Source organism: Talpa occidentalis, unplaced genomic scaffold (assembly GCF_014898055.3).
Source record: "Talpa occidentalis isolate TD23 unplaced genomic scaffold, MPIMG_talOcc4v2.1 talOcc4.16, whole genome shotgun sequence".
Lineage (NCBI taxonomy): Eukaryota > Metazoa > Chordata > Mammalia > Eulipotyphla > Talpidae > Talpa > Talpa occidentalis.
The window spans coordinates 70160858-70182980 of NW_023601653.1; the positions used below are offsets into that span (position 1 = coordinate 70160858).

Sequence of the window (22123 nt, forward strand, 5' to 3'; positions counted from 1 at the left end):
AATATGCGGATGCAGAGTGGGTCATGGGGCAAAGCTAGTCATGCAGGTTCAGGCAGCCTCACAGGAGAGTTCGCTTCTCGGTCAGCGGGCAGGGAGCAGCTGGTGGAACTATGGCTGCTGGAGTGATCAAGAAGGGATTGTTACTTTGCCAAGATGGCCTTGAGCGGGAGAGAGCTGGAAGCAGCGTGGACTTGGCCGGGTCACCAGGCAAGTGCATCGAGATAGCTACCCTGAACCCTGAACTTTGGGCACCCACAGCTGAAGGCTCAGCCCTTGACACGTCAGGTGGTCCCAATATTTAAGTGTGTTTCTCTGCCTGTAGCTGATACACGGGGCTGACCTGAGATGGCTCTGGGGTGTCAGGGGGTGGAGGGCTAGGAGTGATGGGGAAGATTTCAAAGGAAGAAAAATTCACCCCTCTCCATCTTATGGCTTTGGGTCGCAGGAGTTTCAGGGGGGCCCTGTAGAGACAGTGTGGTACCCAGGAGGTGGCTGCAGCCTCGACTCCCTGATGTATTTTAACAGGCTCTGCTGTGGGCACCTTCCCCTGGAGATGGGTTTGGGCATAACACAGAATTAAATCTTAGTACTATGCACAGAGTAGGCTGGAAAAAGCAGTAGGCTGGAAAAGCACCACTTTCTGCTCAGCCCAACTCCCACCCCCCCCCACCCCCCATTAAGGGTAGTCCTTTCAGGCAGGGAAACTCAGGCAGTGCTTCTGGGCAGTGATTATGGGCAATGATGTCTCAGCCAGACTGGATCAGTTACACTTCTATGTGAATTGGCTAAAATCTGTGCTGCTACCAGCAAGAATGAATGGCTACTCTTTCTTTTTGGGGCTGTGGCGATGGTGGGGGTGTTGAGAGGAGAGAATCATCTCAGGCGGTTGGGCCTGGGAGAGTGGGCTGGCACCATTGCCGAGACCCTGAGGCCAGGGGAAGGGCCAGTTCCACGTACATGACTGTGTCCTTGAGGACACGGTTGAGGACATGGTCGGGACATGGTACACTCCATTGTTCTCCAATGACATCCTGTTTCCTTGCTTCTACATCCAAATTCCCATCCTTCCCTGAGTGCTTGTGGACCTTGTTCACATCCTGGGTAGTGTTTGTGTTGGAGCATGGAGGCCCACCTTGTGTAAAAGGAAGGCCCCTGTCCTTCATCCTGGCTCCTGGTCAGGCAGGCTCCAGGGTCGCAGGCCAAGGTTATGGGTGTCCTAGGGGACCAAGGAGAGAGTGACCATTTGGAGCTCCAGCTTGGAAAGACTGCTTTTCCTAAGCCTTGCTCCCCAGCCAGCCCAGAGGGAGCCATAAACTACCAACAGCCCATTGAGTCACTTTCCCAGGGGAGACTTTCTCCCTCCCTCTGCACCTCAGTCCTTGAGTTTAAGAGGCCAGATGGGAGCTGACCCTGGGGGGAGCTTCCGCTTCACTCTGGCTTTCTGGGTGGACACTCAGCCCATCTTCTGCTACAGCTACAGGAAATGCGAACCTGCAGGTTGGGAGAGTGTGGGAGTCCTTCCCCGGCTGTCTGGCAGTTTCTACGGATGCATCTTCCTAATGGCTGCAATCCTCAGCTCCCCCAAGAGTTCTTTAGGGAGGGGATGGAGCAAATACAATAGAGGCTAATGGAGAGCTGCCCTTGCATTAGTGTTAACTGAATCCTGGGCACTCAGATACCCTTAGGCAGCTTTGTGCTGCAAAAGGAGATTTGGACCCGGAGTAAGGCAAGCAAAGTGTGGGCTCCACCCCAAGTCCAGTGTAAACCTATAGTTCTCACCCCAGTGACCTAGAAGACATTTGGCAGAGCCTACAGGCATTTTGAATTAAGACAAGGAGGAAATGGATGTTGCTGGCATCTGATGGGTGGAGACCAAGGATGCTGCTAATTATCCTGCTGGGCACAAGATGGTCCCCACAGCAAAAAAGTACCTGACCCCAAGTGTAAGAGTGCTGGGTGGAGAAATCCTGCTGTGTATGCAGGCCTCAGTTTCTTTAGCTGTAGCACGGAATCAGTCTCCATCAGTGTTTTCCAAGTGAGTCAGGACCTCTGGGTCATAAAATTAATGCCGTCGTTATAGTCTGATTTAAAAATAATGAAATGGAGTAGACTACAAAACATGACAAACATGAGACCATGTGGCACAGTGAGGGGAAGCATTGTTAGTGAGATGTGTGCGGGTTGTGCCTGCTGGGTCATGGAGTAAATAGTGATTTTATTCTGCTTTCTCGGCAAAAAGTTATGAAACCTCTTTGTAGATGATCTCTGATGGGCTCTGGGGCTGCTTCCTGGCTCCCAGTGGCCATATTTCCTGGGATCTCACAGAGCCAGCCCTTCAAATACTTAATCCAGATCCTTTCCCTGTCTGAGTCTGCTCTGTCATTACTGTAGCTCTGTGACGACGGGCAATTTACCCCGAGTGCTGGCCACTTGGGTGGACTCCAGTCCCACCATCTGCGGGGTCTGGCTGGCTTCATTATTTACTTATTGTTGCTTTTATTTGCGTACTCAAGTGATGCAAGCTTGTTTTATTTTTAGCCAGGTTCCTCCCTTTATCTGAAAGTAGAGCATTCCTGTGAAAAATTTTATAAATAAAAATGTTGTAGAGTGAAGAAGTAACTACTATTCCTTTATACAGAAGCAATATTAAGCTTCCCCAAACCCCCCAAAATAACCTACCAAATCATACAATGTGAAGTTACATATAAAATAACATGAATGTGTAGTGAAAGCAGGAATGCTATAATAAATACAGAGCCTGTATGAAGGAGTTCTCCTTGATGGAGTGTGGCCACTCTTGCAGCTCAAAGGCTGTTGCCTCTAGAACAGCTGCTGCAAAACAATCACTGAACCCTATTTTTCCTTTTTGTCTTATGTTTAAAAGCAAAAACCGTCTTCAAGTTTCTTTTGGTTATGGAAAACAGGTATTCCTATAAGTCTTTCATAAAAGTGACATGTTATACAACTTTCAGAAAGTAGGAGATACCTGCACTTAAATTGTAAACTCCCAGAAGGAAGGAGTCATGCTTTTATTATTATTTTTTTTTAGACATATAAGAGATTACAAGAGAGCCCTATATCTGGAAGACACTCAATAGATATTTCTTTAAAGATTTATTTATTCATGCATGCAAGAACTGGGGTACAGGCCAGAGGTGCAGGGGTGAGAGGATTCATCAGAGATAGAGTGGGGAACAGAACAGGCAGACTGACTGAAATACACTGCTGAGGGGAGCAGCGGGCTAGACAGGAGAGGTTGCTGCATCATGTGGGTAGCTCCCTGGCCGGGTATCGAACTCCTGCTGCAGTGGCTGTGGCTAGCAACATAGGTTGCGTCTTAACCCTTTTGCCACCAGGGAGGCCCTCAATAAATATTTTTATCAGCACCACGCTCTAACCAATTGAGCTAACTGGCTAGCTTAAATATTTTTAGATGACTGGAAAGATGAGTAAGTAAACGAGATTTTTAGGGAGATTTTTGTTGTTCATTTCTTAAGTCTTTTAGGGGAGTTTTTCATTGAGATAAAATTGTAGACATGATTGTTATAAATGAAGGTAATAACCACTACTGCCGATTCTTCTTTTCCAGGGGATTTCCAAAATGGCCACAGAGTGAGCCTCTCCGTGTACCTGGGGGAATTTTTTGAAGTCCACCTGTTTGTTAACGGTACTGTGCTGCAGGGTGACCAAAGGTAAGTCAGAAGCTCAGGGAGTTGGAGTTAGGAAGGGCCTGGGGATTCCTCTTGCATATCCTCCTTCATCAGATGGAGAAGCTGGGGACAAGAGAGAAAGTAAGTGTGCCCAGAGGAAGTGAGTGGTGGGTCTGGGTGAGTCAGTCTTCTTGACTCTTGGCCTAGATCCTTGGTTACTTTGTGCAAAGGTCTGCACTGTGTGGCACGGGGCTGGGGTTGAAAGGTGAGAGGGACATTCAGAAAATGTGTGAGAACCGCACTTGCTGATCTTATCTTTGTTCCTGCAGAGTCTCCATGCCCTATGCCTCTAAAGGGCTGTATCTGGAAAGTGAGGCAGGGTACTACAAGCTGTCCAGTGAGGCCTATGGCTTCGTGGCCAGAATTGATGGCAATGGCATCTTTCAAGTACTGCTGTCAGATAGATACTTCAACAAAACCTGTGGATTGTGTGGCGACTTCAACATCTTTGGTGAAGATGACTTCAAGACTCAAGAAGGTAAGCTTTTCTGGAAAACCCTTCTTTCTGCTGTGGTTAATCTCATGGTCACAGAGCTAGTGAGTGATGTCAGAACTGGAATTCAGACCAGGTGTATTGTTATAAACATGGATGCACAAATATCTGTTCAAGACCTTGCTCTTAATTCCTTTGCATGTAAACCCAGAAGCAGACTTGCTGGGTGATATGGCAATTCTAATTCTTTGAAGAACTACCACACTATTTTCTGCCATTTTGCATTCTACCAATGTTATATAATTTCTCATGTACTCATCTTTTTCTTTTATTAATAGTTGCCATCTTGATAAGTGTGAAGTGTATTCATATATAGGCATGTGTGTGTGTGTGTGTGTGTGTGTATGTAGGCCCATATTTTAATTTCTCTGGGTAAAATTTAGGAGTGGGATTGCTGGCTTGTATGACAAGTGTATGTTTATAAGAAACTGCCAAACTGTTTTCCGGAGTGTGTAATTTCTAGTTTTTCTGATTTCTTGACAGAATTTGTAATTGTCACCTTATTTTTTCAATTTTATTAATTTTAGTAGATGTGTCATGGTGTTGTTACAGGGCAGGGACAGGGGTACCACAGACCCCACAAACCTGCCTGTTCTGAATAGGTTCTGCCATCCACCTCATCAACACAAAACAAATGAGTCTTTAGTGGGAAGGAAATTTAATACAATTAGTAAACAATACAGGAAAGGCAAAGACTATAGTTTCTAAGTCAAGCACCCAAGGTTACCCATCCCCTTGTGGGTAAAAGTCCACCCAAACAGGATTGACCCAGAGCAAGGCCTGAAAGCCTGCCACAAGCCTAAAGCACCTTTCAGTGGGGACCCACAGAAAAGGATCAGAAACAACCACACTAGTCTGGGAGGAAAAGAGCAAAATCAAAATCAAGGTGAAAGCTGCCATTGTTATCCACCCCATGGGTCTCTCACCCACATGTTTCACCCAGTCCATGACCAAAAGGCAAGCGCAGTTTCTTCACATGTCTCTCTGCTCCACGTGCCTCTTCCAGGTCTCCTTCTGGCTCTCCACCCTGCTTCCTTCCTTCCTCTATTCCTTCTCTAGCTTCTTCTCCCTGCTCAGCTCCACCCTCCCTTGTGTGGGGCAGGGAACCTGGAACCTCCCCCTTTCCTGGGGACCACCCTGTTACAGTATCTCATGATATCTCATTTTATTTAATGTAATCTAACCCTTTGTTTTCCTATTACAATGTTTTGTCTCTTTTCATTCATTTTATATTAAATTGTTGCTGTATTTGAATTTATACAACAAACTTGTTTACTACTACTGCTTTTCCTATGTCAATTCTTTCCCTATAATCCTTACTAACTTCTATCTTGTATGAATAAACAACGGTGTCTGGCATTGTTATTGTAGCTTTACACACTCTGTGCTTATTTAAATGTGCTCTTATGTTTAATATGTTTTTTGCTTATAATTTCTCTTTGCATCTTTTTTTTTTTATCTAAGTTCAAGTTCTATTTTTCTAAAATACATCCTTTAGTTGTTCCTTTATTCAGGGTCTGGTTGTGATAATTGAAACAGACATTCATTCTTATATGTTACTTTAGCTAGGTATAGAATTCTAGGAAATAGCCATTATGGTACTTTGAGGATACTATTTCATTGTTGCTGTTGAAATATTGTTAGTTTAATTGTTATTTCTTTGCAGATAATGTCTTCTATCTCTGTTTTTGAAATATATGAAAATTCACTATGTTGAGTCCAGGTGTGGGTTAAATTTTTATTATCTGACATGAGACTTATTGTGATACCCAAATCTGATGATTCGCTCTATTGAATTTAGAAAAATTTCTATCAGTTTCTTTCGTTCCGAGACTGTCAGACGTAAATTGGATATTTCTATTCCATCCTTTTCCCCCCTCTCACTTTCTTCACTTCCATTTTTTAACTTCTTTGTCCTTCTGTTGCTTTTTGGATGGTGTGCTCATGATGACTGATGAGAGTCAATTGTGTGTCTCTTTTCCAACTCTCAAGTAATGTTTTGTTGATAGTCTGTATACACCATGGATATCAGCAAATTCTACAAGTCAGGACTTTTCTATCTGTCTCCCTCCCCCAGATCAGCACATCTATCTGTTTAGATTTATTTCCTAGTTTACTAATGTCTCTTCAACTCTGTAATCTACAGATGATGTCTAATTCAAATTGAATTTTCTTTCCATTTCATTGATTATATTTGTAATTTAGAAGGTAAATCTTTTTCAACTATTATTTTTTCTTGTTGTTTTGCTCTTCTGTCAAGTTTCAATTTCTTCTTTATAACAACATTTTAAAATATATTTGTTTTATGACCTTTATACAAAAAAAATTATTATCTGAAGTTTTTAGAGCTCTAATCCTGCTATTTTTATGTCTGCTGATTCTTGGTTATAGCGGATTGCTTCTTGATGTTTAATCATTTTGGTTTGTGAGTTTATCTAAGAGATTTTATGTTAATTTTTCAATACGGAGTTACCGAATTTCACAAAAACTATCAATTTGAACTTTAACATAAATGTTTTCCTACTACCATAGATCCTCAGAGGAATGCCTGTGATCTACCAGATAAAAATTTAGAGATGAGAGATATAGCATGTGCACTGAATTAATGAACTCATGCTTGAATGGAGAATAAATATAAACCATAATAATACTCCACAAAGGATGGTACAGGTTTTGATAGAGGTATTACCAGGGCACCTCAGGAGCACACAGAACAGTGGGGTGAGGGGGGAGTAGAGCTGATTCATATAGGCTTCCTGGAACTGCATCTCACAGAATTAATGTGGATAATTGAGGCAAAAAGGAATGAGAAATAGCCCACACAGAGGGAGAAAGCAGTACAAAGACAAGGAGAGTGGGAGTGGGTGGACGTGTGCCGCAGTGTCTTAATTATCATGTTCCTTTCTGTGCTCATGCATCCGACCACCCCTCATCAAACATGGCTGAGCTCCAATACCTGTGCCTGTGGTGCTGTGTTTGGAAGGTTGATTTAGATGACCACAGACCTAGAATTTTTGCTCACAAGCTCTGGGTCAGGCCTAAGTGTGGCTTCATTTTCCTGAAACTTTACTTCATAGGAACCTTGACCTCGGACCCCTACGACTTTGCCAACTCTTGGGCCATGAGCAGTGGAGAACAGCGGTGCAAGAGAGCACTCCCACCCAGCAGCCAGTGCAACAACTCCTCTGAGGAGATACAAAAGGTGGGTGTCACCCAGCCCATGTGTGGTCTGATGGTGTGGGACTTCTGGAACTAAAAGGCAGAAAGACGTGGTCTCAGGTCCTCCATCTAGGAGAGGTTGGGCTGCTCTGTCTGCTCAATGTAGGATTCCTATGGCCCCTTCTCTCCTGAAAATCAGAGTCTGGTTTGCTAATTCTAATACTCTGGACTTGGACTTCTAGAACTGGGTCTGGTCTAACTGGTGAATGATTATAGATTTCTGTTTAACATCCACTGCACTTCCCTGGCAGGCATGCTCACCTGCCACCTGTCTGAAACCTTGCCAGTAGAAACAATTCCTTTTTTTAGGTACTCCGTAAGTGCTTGCTGTAAAGTACAAATTGGAGTTGGGCGGGGAGGGGGGGGAGGAAGCAAGTTCTTACTAGCACATCAGCAAGATTGGGGGGGTTACTCTTTAATCAGGGAAGCTGGGGTTCATGGCAGGGATGGGCCTGAAGTGACCAGCTTGGACAGATGTAATAGTTTCCTGAGGTTGTGGTAACAAAATAATTTCAAACTTAGTGGTTTATGACACAGAAATGTATTGTCTTATAGTTTATGACACAGAAATATATTGTCTTGTCTGGAGTCCAAAAGTCTCCCTTATTTTTTTTCTGGCCCAAGATCAAGGTGTCGGCAGAGTCACGCTCACTGGGGAGGCTCCAGGGAGAATCCTCCTGGGCCTCTTCCAGCTTCTGGTGGCCATGGCATGTCTTGGCTTGTGGCTGCCTCACTCCAGTTCCTGTCCTTGTGGTCACATGGCTCCTCCTTGTCTGTATGTCCTCCTGTCCTTAGACTTAGTACAGACAGGGTGGCAGCTCCTGCCCTTCCCTGGGAGGTAGCTCTTTAGCCTTTCAGAGCTGCCCCTTTCTGGCCAGTAAAGATGGCCTCTGTGTGTGGGTGTTGGGAGGATGATGCTTGAGGGAGGGAAAGACCTCTCTCAAAGGAAGACCTCCACCTGCACCTCTAATCCTTTGGGGTTGGGCTGCCTGGGCTGAGGAGGGGGTGCAGCAACATGGTTCTGGGATCAGGGTGGGCCCATGTCAGCACATGGAGTGCCCTGCTGAGGCTGGGCTCAGGGACACATGTCTTGCAGGGTTAATCAGTCTCCCTGGGAGGCAGACTGCAAGGAGGTGTGCCTGCAGGGGTTATCAGGAAGCTCTCAGGACCAGCGGTCTGTGAGGGAGTCGGGAGCAGGGCTGGGCAGTGGGAGAGTTGAATCACCATGTAGTTACAACCCAGGCTTCAGTTGATCCTTCCAGGAGCTGGGAAAGTCACTGGACAAGGGAGGCCACATGGGCCCACTGGTTTTAGATGTAGGCCACCTCTGAGCTGGGAGGCAGGGCAACTACCTTGGATGAAGGGCAATGCCTGCAGAGCTATTCAGCAACCAACTCTCTCGGCTGCTGGTCCTCATTCTGCGGGGACCAGGCACAAAGAGGGTGGCCTTTGCTTATCCCCAAGGCCGCTACCATGACAGGACTAAATAAGACTCTCTAAACCCTTTGCTCCAGAGCATGTGAACAGCAGTCATGGAGCTACATGTCCCTCAGGGAGAGGCAGGGCATACATGGTTTTATAGTTTTGTTGATTGATGAGGAAACCAAGGCTATAGGAGTTTAAGTAGCTACTTGAAGTCACCACCAGACTGCAACAGCGTCAGATTGCACGCCCTGTCTGGCTCCCCACCACTGTTGTGCTTGGCTGTGTCCCTGCAGGCTGTTCATGCTGTTTCTCCCTGGGCTCCTGTACTTTCCTCTAAGATGTAGGCTCCACAATTCTTAAGGTTCCTTTCAGCTCTGGATTCTTTGATTGTGTGTTTTCTGTGGATTGGACTGAAGACACAGTACATCAGACATCTCAATAAATATTTGAATTGTGGATGACTGTCATTTAGGTGGTGCTATTTATTTAGGGAATGGATCACCCCAAATCCTTCATTTGTGGAAGTGTGATTTACCAGAATCTGCGTGTAGCTAGAGAAATCCCAGCCCTCTTTAACTCTAGAAGTAAAATCACATGCGCGCGTGCGCGCACACACACACACACACACACACACACACACACAACCCAACTTAGCAAGAGAAACTTCATTATGAGTTCTTGCTTATTCAACGAGTCTTTTCCGTTTCATGTAATAATTTGACCTCTGAACTGAGGAGCATGTCAAGCCCGGGAAGATATTCTGGACTGATGGTAAATACAATTTCCAACTTATAAACAAGTACTTCCAAAAGTCTGTTTTTTCCCTTGGGCTGCCAGTATCTTAATCATGCTTGGTCGTTGGCTTGTCCATTAGCTTTCGTGGCACCTGGCATGCAGCCTGGGGCTGGCACTTGCCAGGCTGGCCGGGTTGTAACACCCGAGATGGGGTGGTTGTGTAGGAGGAGGTCAGTTCCATTCCTTTCCAGGAAAACTTCAGAAGCCCCCCTGATGGCTCATCCAGCTGGTCTCATCCCTGGGCCTCTGCCTTGTGAAAGCAGGCAAAGCGTTACAGGTCCGTGTAAGGATAAGAGACAAAATATGTGTGGGGTGCAGCCCGTGGGGCTCAGTCGTGTGAACATTACTGTTATTGTTACTGTTGTGATTATTTATTGACTGCTGGACCCTCCCACTTTCTGTGTTTCCCATGGGTGCGCCCATACTTTGACAGTGCGAGTGGGGAGAGGCTGGCCAAGCACACAATACTTTAAACATCAACATCAACATTCATTCTTTCCTCCTGCCCTCTTTTTGGTCATAACTCCACTCCTTTTGGGGAGTTGAGCTCAGCCTGAGGTTAGAGGAAGGCAAGGTGCTTTAACACACCCACCTGAGCGGCAGGCAAGAGACAGCAGCCAACTTTGCTTCCAGAGCAGTTTTTTGCCCAGGTGAATGTCAGACTGAGTGGCTGTCAGTACCATGTGCAGGAAGGAGGGATTATTATTATTTTTTTTTACGTCATTTCTTTCTTTTGTTTCCAAACGTACAGATTGGCTTGGAGCTTACCCTCTCTAGGGTGGGAGAGAGGAAGGGGGTGCCTGAGATGGGAAATAAGGGGGCATGGATGTACCTCTAATACCAAATCAGCTCTTTGAGGACCTGGGCTTTATCTCATTTTATTTTGCAAACACAGGCTAGCAGAGTAGGCTTTGGACAAATGTTCTCCCATCCTCAGAGCACAAAGGAACACACTCATTTATCCATGAGAAGTGGGAGGTGAAGACAGGCTTCTCAAATGGAGAACCTGATACTGAGGAGGGAGATGGGGCATTTTGTCTCCTGGAGACAGAGAGGGGAGAGGAACCCAGGGAGAACCCTCCAGAAGCCCTGTTTGTCCCCTGGGGAACCTTTTTGAGGCTGCAGCTGCATGGTCGCTACTCACTTTGTCTCCTGGGTATGATAAAGTCCTCACTAATCAGTGTCTTGGGAGCAGCTGAAGAAATTGGTTACCCAGGTGTTAGTGCTGGGTGGAGGCCCCCAAGCACACCAAATCTCCCCAGGGGCTGCCCCCTTCAGTTCCGAACACCTGTTTCAGGTTGTTTACTTGAGAGGAGATACCTGGCTTTGTCTCAGCCAATCAGGTTGTGCTTGCCTGTGACTGGGGCATCCTCATTGGCTGGGGGTACAGGGATGCCTCTCCTGGGAGCCTATCAGAGTGGTCTTTGAAGTGGGTGCCTGCCTGTGAGTCCCACTGGGCTGGGGTTCAGACGCTAGGGCCATTTGCAGGGGCAGAACCATCTGTGGGGGACCCTGCTCTGCCCTGAGAGCCGCCCACTATCTGCCCACTGTCCTCCCACTTCTCCGACACTTGCTGTTTCTCCAAAGGGGGTAGCAAGGAGTCAGCTCACGCTGAGAACCAGTCCTATTACTTACACCCAGGGGATGCTGGTGTCCTCTAGTGCCAACAACAAGCCCTCTCTGTTGGGACTCATAATAGCTTGTTTGATTGTTTGCAAATTTGCAGTTTTTTCCAACTTTAAAAAAATTTATTTATGCATGCAAGAACTGGGGTACAGGCCAGAGATGCGGAGGGGGGGAGTTGAGAGGATTCACCAGAGGCAGAATGGGGAGCAGCACAGGTGGATCTACTGAAACACACTGCTGAGGGGAGCAGCAGGTGAGACAGGAGAGGTCTGCTGTGCCATGTGGGTCAGCTGTCTGGCCGGGGATGAAACTCATGCTGCAGTGGCTGTGGATAGCTTCATAGTGTGGTGACCTAACCCCTTACATCACCAGGGAGGCCCCAGTTTTTTCCAACTTTTCAAACAGAAGGCAGGATGGCTAAAGTCTGGAGCTCAGAATGTCAAGTAGTGATAAACACAAACCCACAGACCTAAGCTATGCATGCTCAAATAATTGATGTTAATTTGCAGATAACTTGGCTACACAGTGGACATTTTAGAATGATTATTAGGTTGCTTGATTTTTAATTCCATCAATCTGGGGCACGTGAACAAGGGCTGAACCTTGTAAAGAAAGCGGTCTTGTCTTTGTCTTGTCTGCGGCATGAAGCCCAAGGCTCCAGGAGGCTGGACTTGGCTGCAGCTAGCCCATACAGTGCTCTTGCTAATTAGAAAAAGACCCCCATCCCAAGACACGTGATCACCTCTATTTGGGAAATTGCCATGCTTAGCATTATAAATGCTCTCAGAATGTGAACACTAGAGTGATGTCTCCTGGCGCCTGGGAGCCCTTTAGGGGTGTTGTGCACCATGTGACCCACAGAGCTGTGCTTGGTGGCCTCGGCCTCCCTGCCACTAGAGGTGTGGCTACCCTGCCCGGGGCCGCCTCGCCAAGAAAGGGAAGGCCATCAGCTCTTGGTTTTGCTGCGGCCCTGCTGTTGGACAGTGAGCACACCTTTGTGCCTCTCGCCCCAAGAGTTCTCTCCACACACCTCCCCGGAGGGGGTTCTCAAGGTGACTAATCTTTCTGGAGAAAAAGGAGCACACCAGTTATTATTACTCAGCCTACCAGGGGTGAGGGGTGAATCATCTCAAAGTGGATGATTCTAGAAACTACCTTGTCTAGCCCCTCCCTACTGTGCAAATACTGCCCATAAGCTGTGTCGAGACAGATGGATGATGCTGTAACCTGGATTTCAGAATCGAGTCTGTGAGGCATCCTTGCCCGGATCTTTCCAACTCTCTGGCAGCGCTCAACCTGTTTAGCTCTCTTCATGTTTGGCTAGTTCGACTGAGTCCTACTTGAAGCTAAAACCCTGCTCTTGGCGCCCTAGGAAAGCAAGAGCTTTCAGTGTGGTTTCTCCAGATGTTGTTCAAGAGTTCCCATCCAATTGCATCCCTGTACATCCCACAGTCCCAGGTTGCCAGTTTCCACTGGCTGTGGTCTGTGTCTGGTGAACACAATCCTCATTCCTTGTGTTCATTTGCTGTTCGTGTCTTCACCTTCTCTCCCTCTCCCTTTCCTCTCACACAGCACATAGCTCACCTCTGATTCCTTCCCGCTCCCTACCTGGAAGTCATCTGTCCCTCAGAGGGAAATATTTGCAAATACTCATGTTTACTTTAATAGCCATAACATGCCTCCCCAATCTCACAGAGGCACATTAAATACCCTTTTTGTTGGGGACAATGCAAGTCACTTTTCATGTCCTCATGAAATAGTGTCCAAGCTTTTTATTTTCAAGGTATGTCCCCAGGTCTTTCTCTGATTCTGCTCATGATTATGCTGGAAGGGAACTCGCAGGCCTGGAGAAGCTCACTGAGGCGTGGAGGGAGTTGCTGAGGAGTGAAGATCACTGGCAGAGCTGGGGACCCATTGGCTGGCCCCCCTCTGGTTGGTGGGGCTTCCTCTCCCAGCCCCTCTTGTTCATTTCATTGGGAAATTTGACCTGGAACTTATTTTCTTGGAGATTGGGAAGAATTTTGCTATGTTCACTTGCTTGGTAGGCTGGTTGTGATTCATAGAGAGACTGGTTGGTATATGCTATGGCCTGTTGGGAAGTCTGGCTCGAGGAAGGTCAGTAAATCTCAAGAAAAGACCCTTAAAACCCATGATCCCAGGGGGCTGGTCGACAGACAGGAGCCTGGGGCCTGACCTGGGTTTTGCTGACAGGGCACCTTCCCACATTTCCCAGGACACTTAGCCCAGAGCTGGAGTTTGACCACAAGTGCACTCGCACATCTGTCCCCTCTCCATGGTGAGAACTCCTCCCATGCTTCTCTTTCTGGAGTCAGATGTAGGCTAAGAAGTGAGGATTTCACTCTGGTGCTTTGTTGAAGTCCGAAACTCCTGGATGAGGTCTCTGGCTTCCTTGCGGCTCCTTTCCTGTCCTGCATCTGTCTCCCCTCTCTAAGGTAAACAAGCTTTAGAACAAAAGTACGCATCCAGCAGGGTGAATGCCAGACAGGGCAAAAGAGGCAGCAAGTCCATACCCTTGGCCGCTGTGCCCTTGAGAGTCTTGCTTTACGGCTGAGATCAGAGGCTGCCACAGGGCTCCAAAGGTGTCCTCTGAATGAAGCAGAACTTAACCTTGTAAGAACTTACTTGGCAAACCCTCAAGCAGGATCAGATAGGTCTTATACTCAGATGTTCAGGCCCTGATCATAACAATATAATAATCTCTGTAACATAATAATCTCAAACTCCTTTAACAAAGTATTTCTTTTTTCTTTTCCTTTTCCTTCCCCTTGGTGAGGACAAGAACAAACTTGAATCTGACAGTGCCCTGAGTACGTATTTGTTGAGATGTTTTGTACAGCTTGGGTGATACACTGCAAGGTGGATTTGCAGTCTCACTCAAGGAAGCAGACATGCATTGAAATTGAACTAATGTTCTCTCGGGTCAGTACATGGTGATTTGCCAAAGAATGTAAGTGACATGGCAGCTCTGGGGAGTTTGGGCTTAGCACGGAGTGGGCTAACCTTTCCATATTGGGAGCAAAATGGAAGGAATGATTCTACCCTCAGAGCTCAGGTACTGTGGTTGGCATTTGGCCCTTGTCTTCCCAACCAGCTGAACCCTGTCCTGAACCCTGGAAATTGCTGAATGTCTCCGGGAACAAAGCAAAGGGTGAGGAGGGTCCTCTGGAGGACTCCATGGTCATCTCTGATTCTGGGGACTTCTGTGACATATCCAGTGGTGCTACTTCATATGAGTACTGCACCTCAGTGGTCTCAGAGAGAGGAATGTCTAACTGCAAAAACCATCCAGTTTGGTGAGAATCCATCTGTTTAATGGGGTCTTCAAAACCCAGATCCTGGAGTGTGGGTGGGAATCCCGGGCCAGCCAGGAGTTAGAATTAGATTTGGCCACCCTCCCCCATCCATTCTTGCAGGCTGACCAATGAGATGAGAAGCTATGCCTTGCCACTGGGGTGAATTCTTGAACCCACGGCTTTGGACCTGCTTAGGCGCCAAGCGCCTCCTCACCTCCTCCAGGGGCACCCACCCCAGAGCTGGAAAGATCAGGGTCTGGCTGAACAATCTCGCACTTCATATATTAGCCTCTTCTTCCTTTGTTTGCTCGGTCCTAAGAATGTCCTCCTCCCTTCTCCTTTGTCAGCTGTTTGGGAACAAACACAATAGCTAAGCTTCAGATCTCTGGCTATTGCTTTTTCACCCCCCCCCCCCCCCCCGCTCCTGTCTGCCAATGGGGAGATGTGTCTCTTTTTTCTCCCCCTCCATTGAACAGGCTTGGAATCTCCAGGGAAGAGGCCTGGTCTTCTTTAATGAACTGAAATGTGGTTAAGAGGGACCACAATTGGGTCTGCAAACCCACCCAGGCAGGGTGAGGTCATGGATTGATGGAGCTGGGGCTGAAGCTTCCTCGCCAGCTCCTGGCACCACGGACGAGAGATGGAGGAAGACAGATGTAGCTGATGCTGGGTAGGAGCCAGGGAGATGCTGGAAGTGTGCGAATTAGCTGACCGTCGTTCTGAGTCTCTGCCAGAATGGTTTAGCAGAGAACTGAGGAGAAGCCATTTTCGAGCTGTTTGGCTAGTATGAGCAGCCGGCCAATGATGATGGTTACATAAGCACTTGGTTGTATTCTCTGTGTAATCTCATTTTGCAGCAACCGGGTATTGCTAAGTATATGAGCTAGGAGTGGGTTTATCCATGAGTGACGGGACAACTGAGGTAGCCACAGCTTATACAGCATGGAAGTTCATTTCTCCCTCACTGTTCATTTCTCATCCCACTGTCTGGTGGGATGTCCAGGGCTTGCACATGACCCCATGATGTTAGGATCCAGATCCTTCTGTTTCCTTTCCCTATTGTTCTCAGTGTGGGACTACTACTCCATGGCCCAAGATGGCACCTCAGGTGCCAGACATCACAACCACATTCCAGTAGTAATAAGAAAAGGGACTAAGGAAGAAGCCTCCTGTTCTTTGGAGGATGCTTCCTGGACATTGCAATGACACTTTTGCTTAGATCCTATTGGGATTAAGCTAAGTTCTGAGGCTACTCCAGCTGCAAGGGAGGCTGAGAAATGGAATCTTTAACCCCAGAGGTTATTGGGTTATTTAACCCCAGGGGAAATTTGAAACCAGAGGGTCTATGAGTAAGAAAGAAGGAAAGAATAGTTAACGGGCAGCGGTAAATCTCTCCTATATTCTCTCTTTTACAGCCAGGAAACAGGTGCAAGAGATAAGACAATTTCCCTAAAGCCACACTTTGGAAGTGATGAGGCTGGGACATTAACTCAGTCATGTTGCTGGAACCTGAGCCCCATCCACTGTGCTATACTGTCTTCTAATCCGATTGTTAGGCAACAAGTTGGGGAGCAGAAGGGAGGAGGTGCATCAAGGGTGGAGAAAGCCATGTCAATTGTGGGTTGGTGACAGGTGAGTGGCCCCTGGGATGGAGTCGGGCCTAAGTCCTGCTTGGTCACCCTCCACCAGTTACAGAAGTTTGCAAACGCTTTAGCCTCAAGGCCCGTTTCCATTTTAAAAAATTTGATTTTGTTGTTTTGGGTTCTAGTGATTGCTAATTACCATATTAGATATTAAAACTGAAAAATCTAGAACCTATGAAATAATTTAGAAAGTAACAAACCTATTTAACATGAGTAGCATCTTTTAAATAAAAATTACTATAAATTCCAAACAGTGAGTTTTGGGAGGAGAAAGCATTGTTTCACAGCTTTTTGCACATCTCCTTGTCTGGCTTAAAAGAAATCAGCTGGATTCTCTGCTTCTGCAGCCAGGTTGTTGTGATATCAGACCTCATGTAACCTCTGGAAGATTCCACTGTGCTCTTGGGAAGGAATGAGTGCAAAGGGGAAAATAACATCTTCACATTGTTATGGAAAGCAACTTGGATGTCCTGGCTCTCTGCAAGGATCTTGGGAGTCTGTAGGGTGCCCGGACCACACTTTGAGAACCACTGACCCAGTACAGTCTTTACTCTCTGCTTGCCTCAGTTTCCAAATCTGAAAGGCTCTGTTGATTCACCTTTCTAGGAGGAGGTTTGTGATCTCTGAAGGTGTCTTCAAGCCTCCGAAGGGTCATTTTGAGGGGGTGAGTGAAGAGGTGGAATAACTTCACTTTGCTGGGTGAAGAGAATTCAGTCAGCTCTGGAGGGGCCTTTCCTTAAAGCTGGTGGGTGGGCAGACAATCAGCAGAGGGCCTTTCAGCCTGGGGTTTCAATATGGCAACATGACAGGGTGGGGGGGTCGGTGGGTGCAGGAGAGGGGAGTTGGGGGGAGTGGATGCTGAGGAACCAGGGTGGCTGCTCGGGATTCCAGGTGCTGACCCCTGAAGGTCTGTGAACCCCAATGCACAGGCAGTTGACCCTAGGACATGAGTGTCCACAGGGGCATGGAATCATGGATGGTGGACACGAGCCTGGTCAGTGGATCCTAACGTGATCTGGGCTCTTCCTGTGGGCAGCAGATGGAAGGGCCTGGGGGCAGGAGCACAGGCAGGAAGAGAATGTATCCAAGCAGTTTGCGCAGGCTTGGGACATGACAGGGCCATAACTCCCTGCTAAGGGACGCTGAGGACACCCTTCTGTTAGAGCCACAGCCCAGGGCATGTCGCTCTCCTGGAGTCGGAGGCAGCACTTGCCTAGGGTCTCAGGGTTTCCCCTCCTGCCTGGACTCATGCTGTTGGCCTTGTCTGGCAGGCCCTTCTGCCCCGAAACCTAAGTCCTGAGTGGCACCCAGTGCCTGGCTCAGACTTGCCACCTCTTTGGATGCCGTCCCTGGCACCCTAGCTGCCGGTGTCTTCCAGGTGCAACTGGCCACAACACGGGGAAGACACCCTTAACTCGGAACTGAGTCTTCAGACTGTTATGTAAACATTCCCCCTGGGAACACCTGGTCAGGTAGGCAGAAGGGAGAGTAGGACTGACTCACCCTGTGTCCATTATTGTTGGGTTTGATCCAGCACTTCCTTATTACCTGGCATGCATTCCCTGGGATTACAGCTCCTGTATTTTTGACAAGCCTGAGGGGGTGGGTGGATGGGGGGATTGGGAAGCCAGCTACAGGGAGGGATAACTTCAGGACACGAGTAAACTTTTGCACCCAGAGGGTTTGGATGCCCGTAACCAGCAGGGCAGAGGCAGAGAAGCCTTCCCGAAACAGGCTGTTCTCTGGCCAAAGAAGGGGAGATGCGGGAGGGCAGAGGTGCCAGGAAGGGGCACAGGCTTCCCCGTGAGGTTTTATGGGGCTGTTTGCTTTCTACTGTGGCCCTTGTGCCTGGCACAGTGCCCAGATGTGGCAGGTGTGCATCAAACGGAATGAAATGCTGGGATGTGGCTCAAGAAACCGTTAGTAACGTGGGAGATGGGGAGCACCCTGAGGGGTGGAGCTGGAGAGGCAGGCTGGGGTCTGATCCTGCCTGGGCTCCCTGTCTCCCTGGTGATCTAGAACATTGCTTTTTCCTGGGATGGTTTGTTATGAGATTTGCCTTTTGGACACATTGCAGGAGACCTCGAGGCCACCCCACCAGGGGCCATCAAGTGAAGGTTCAGTCACCTCCCACATGCTCTGTGGGTCTAAGGACATGATGTTGGCACTGTCCTGGCCTTATTTTTGTGGAGACATCCTCTCTTGGGACTGGGGCTGGTGTCACAGGGCTACCTGGGGGGGGGGGGGGGTTGCGGGGGGGCAGCCTGGGAGTAGCAGCTACACCTACAACTGTGTTGTAAGGGTACTGGGAGGTGCGAGGGTGGAGTGGCTGCAGGGGCTGGGCTACACACCCTGCCTGGCTTCAGATCTAGTCACTCTAGGAGGCCTAGTGCAGGCCAGGGCTGAGCAAAGGAAGACTGTAGGGCAAGATGGAGTGTGGTAGGGCAAGATGGAGTATGGTCTTTTCTATTTGCTGAGAAAGAAGTCCAGGTCTGATTTCAGGTGACTATGGCAGCAGCCAAGGGAGTGGCTGTTTCTGCAGAACTCCACTCCTACCCTGCAGGCAAAGTGTCAGAAAACACCCTTCCTAGGAAGGCTTTCTATACGCCATTGGAAGTCTCCAGGGAGCTCTCGGGAAATGTGCCAGAGCACTGCTCCCACTTTTCCTGTGAATGGGGATAGAGTTGGTTCAACTGGAGGTCTTCTTTCCTCTGGCCGATACCATGGCCCACTGGTGCGAGGCCTGTGTTCAGGGCCCTGGGCCTGCCAGAGCGGTCCTGTGGTGCAGGGGCTGCTCCAAGGTACTTCCTTACAGCCAGGTGATGGCAGAATCACTAGAAAAATCCAAGGAGTTGCTTTTTTTTTTCTGGTTCAAAATTGTGGATGGGGAAAGGGGTGGCCGGGAATCCAAGAATCTGGGGCCTCTTGGGGATGTCACTAACCCTTGGGGAGTCCAGTAACTCCATTTCCTGAGTGGCATTTGTGATGGGCAGGCCGTGAGGCAGAATGGGAAGAAGTAGCCGGGCGCCTCCACCTATTATGAAGAAGAGGAAGCCTCCTCTGGGTCCAACCAGAAAGAAACCCACAGTGTCCTGGTGGCATGTGAGTCTCCCAGATAAAAGATGAACAAAAGCGTCACCACAGGAGTCCCCAGATGAATGAATTGATAATGTTGCCACCGAGCCATTTATCCCAGTACAGCCCAGGGACATGGGGGGCGGGGTGCAGGAGAGAGGGGGAGGGATGTCCCTCAGCAGGATAAGCCTAAAGGCAAGAGGGACAGTGGAAGGGACCTCTCTGGAGGTCGGGGTATTGATGATGATGTTGGTGATGCTATGGGGCCCGCATTTATTTAATAACGTATATATTACAAGCACTATTACATTCAATCTTCACTACAATCTTATCACATAGGAATCACTATTATGCCCCCATTTTATGGAGGAGGAGGAGTAAGTAAACAGACCAAGGCTACACAGTGGAAGATGTAGCACTCTGATGGGGCTGTGAGGTCAGAATAAGCCCAGGGCAAGCTCTGCCACTGTCCCTTGCTCTGTCTTCACCAACCTCCAATTCCCTGCTGTGAAAGCTCAGGGTACCTGGGAGAATTCAGGTCATGCCTGAGACCTCAGTGGTGCTGGGCCTGAGGACGGCAGGGCTCCGTGCCGGGCTCTGTGGTGTCTGTACACTAGCCAGGAGGCGCCTGTTGTTTTAGTCCCATTTTACCCAAGGACACCTTTCTCCAGTGAGGCGAGGGGACTGGCCTTGGTCCCAACCACCAACAAGCAGCAGAGCTGGTCTTAACCTATGCTTTTCCTCGACTTCTTAGTAAGTCAGAGGGGTGGCATTTGGGGGGTAGATGGGCTGCCGTCAGCAGTTTCTTCCCAAAATGCAGAACTACTGTCTACCCACACCCCTCCAAAAGCAGCCTTGCAGCTCAGCAGCTGTGCAGCAGCAGCGGAGGGACCAGCTGTGATGAGCTGCCCTGACCGGCTGGGCCCTGGGCCGCCACCGCAGGGCCTGCTGGGATCAGGGAGCAGCTGTGACATTCTGCTGCTCCCAGGCTCTGGTGCAGGTGGCACAAACCGGATGGGTCTTGGGCCCCAGTTCAGTGCCTCTTTGGGCAGTACCACATTTCCCTAAGACCACAAACCTCCGTGGTGCTGCCCAGGTGGTGTGAGGATGATGAGCTGAACGGGGATCAGACCACTGTTTCCCCTGGGCTCCCAATATACCAGAAACAAGACCCACAGGCCAGGCTCCTGGCTCCTGGTTTACTCAGGCTTGTTCTGGCCAGTCTGGATCCAGTTTGAGCAGATTCGATTTCTCTCTCCTCAGATCTGCTGATTTCTTTCCTCTTTTTCACTCCCTTTGTGAACAATAGTTTAATTTCCCTTCAGGGCTCAGCCCTTCCCTTTAGATAATCTTGTACTTTTTCCTTTTAACTGAAGTGCGTTTGCTCGCTGTGGGCTTCCAGGAGGAGAGCATGTCCATGCAGGGAAGAAACAATGTGCCCAGTGGGGTCACGTGCAGTGACACTGCTGGGCCCGGGATGAATGCCGACATACCCAAAGCATGCCCAGGAAGAAAAGACTGCCCATTACAGTGTGATTGTCACATGCACCCGGCTTTGGGGATGTTAAGCTGTGAAAAAAATGTGCACTTAGCACATCACGCCAACACAGATCAAGGAGATGTTCATAAACAACATACAGGCGTGTTTACACTGGCGTGCAGGCAGGTGGGCCCGGTGCCTCCTCCCAACCCACCTGTTATTAGGCTGAAGGCATCAACAAAGGGGTAAAACCACAGAGGAGCCCTTGCCTGCAGAGTCTGGGCACTTGATAGAAACTGGCATATTTTGGTTGATGGCAAGTGGTCTCTTGTGGTGCCCAGGAATCACCTGGGGAGTGTTTGAAATGGCATTTTACTGTATTCTGTCCTCAACATGCTGGATGAAAATCTCAGGACTCTTTACTTCATACATTTCTTGTCCCTCCTCATTTATACTAGAGAAGACCAAGGCCAGGAGCAGGGAGGAGGGGCTGAGTCAGCAAAACAGAGGCTGATCAGTATTTCAGGGCTCTGAAGCCATGAGGCCTGACTCCAAGTTCAACGCTCTTCTTGCTGTTCCTTCTCTCTGCTCTTTCCTTTCGGAGGATACTGCCTGCACCCTGAGCCCATTTCTAGGCTCAGTCTCAGATGTAACCTCAGTCTTGGTCCACTGTATGGATCCATGGACTGTTTACCTTGACACATGTTGGTTGGCATCTCCTGAGTGCCAGGCACGACCCCTCAGTTCTCTGGGTGGGCTTTGGGGTCCCTAGTGTCAGACCCAAGAGACTCAGGCCTGCACAGCGGAACCTGCCACCTGGCGCCTCCCTCAATGGGTGCCCTTTTTCCACAGGACCGCTGGGAGCAGTGCCAGCTCCTGAAGAGTGCCTCGATGTTTGCGCGCTGCCACCCCCTGCTGGACCCCGAGCCCTTTGTGGCCCTGTGCGAGAAGATGCTGTGCACCTGTGCCCAGGAGCCCAGTTGCCCCTGTTCCGCCTTCCTGGAGTACGCCCGGGCCTGTGCGGGCCAGGGGGCCGTGCTGCATGGCTGGACCGACCTCACCGCCTGCCGTGAGTCCTGGGTGTCATTCGGGTTGCTTCTGGGCTTTACTGCAGGTCAACCAGGCAGGGCCTGCAGAGCCTCAGCACTCCCGAGTCTGGTTCCCATGAGCTCCTGCCCTCTTGCGCCTCCACCGGGTGCTGGCCATAAAGGGTCTGCCCCCTTCAGGGCTGTGGTGAGCCTTGAAAGGCTTCCCCAAGGTCCGCCCCACAGCCACTCCCATCTCTGTCCCCCATTACTCCCTCAGGTAGTCCATCCCTTGGACTTGAAAATGTCCTCTCCCTC

At 48.9% G+C, this 22123-nt stretch overlaps 1 protein-coding gene across 1 annotated transcript in view; it reads left to right on the plus strand.

Moving 5' to 3' along the window:
* The window catches only part of VWF (von Willebrand factor), a 116505-nt gene that overhangs the window by 5209 nt on the left and 89173 nt on the right, over nucleotides 1-22123 (plus strand). Inside the window, exons 4-7 of the mRNA XM_037514506.2 lie at nucleotides 3590-3692; nucleotides 3980-4188; nucleotides 7281-7405; nucleotides 21633-21849. Coding sequence (XP_037370403.1) covers nucleotides 3590-3692; nucleotides 3980-4188; nucleotides 7281-7405; nucleotides 21633-21849 — 654 coding nt within the window. The remainder of the gene's footprint in view (nucleotides 1-3589; nucleotides 3693-3979; nucleotides 4189-7280; nucleotides 7406-21632; nucleotides 21850-22123) is intronic.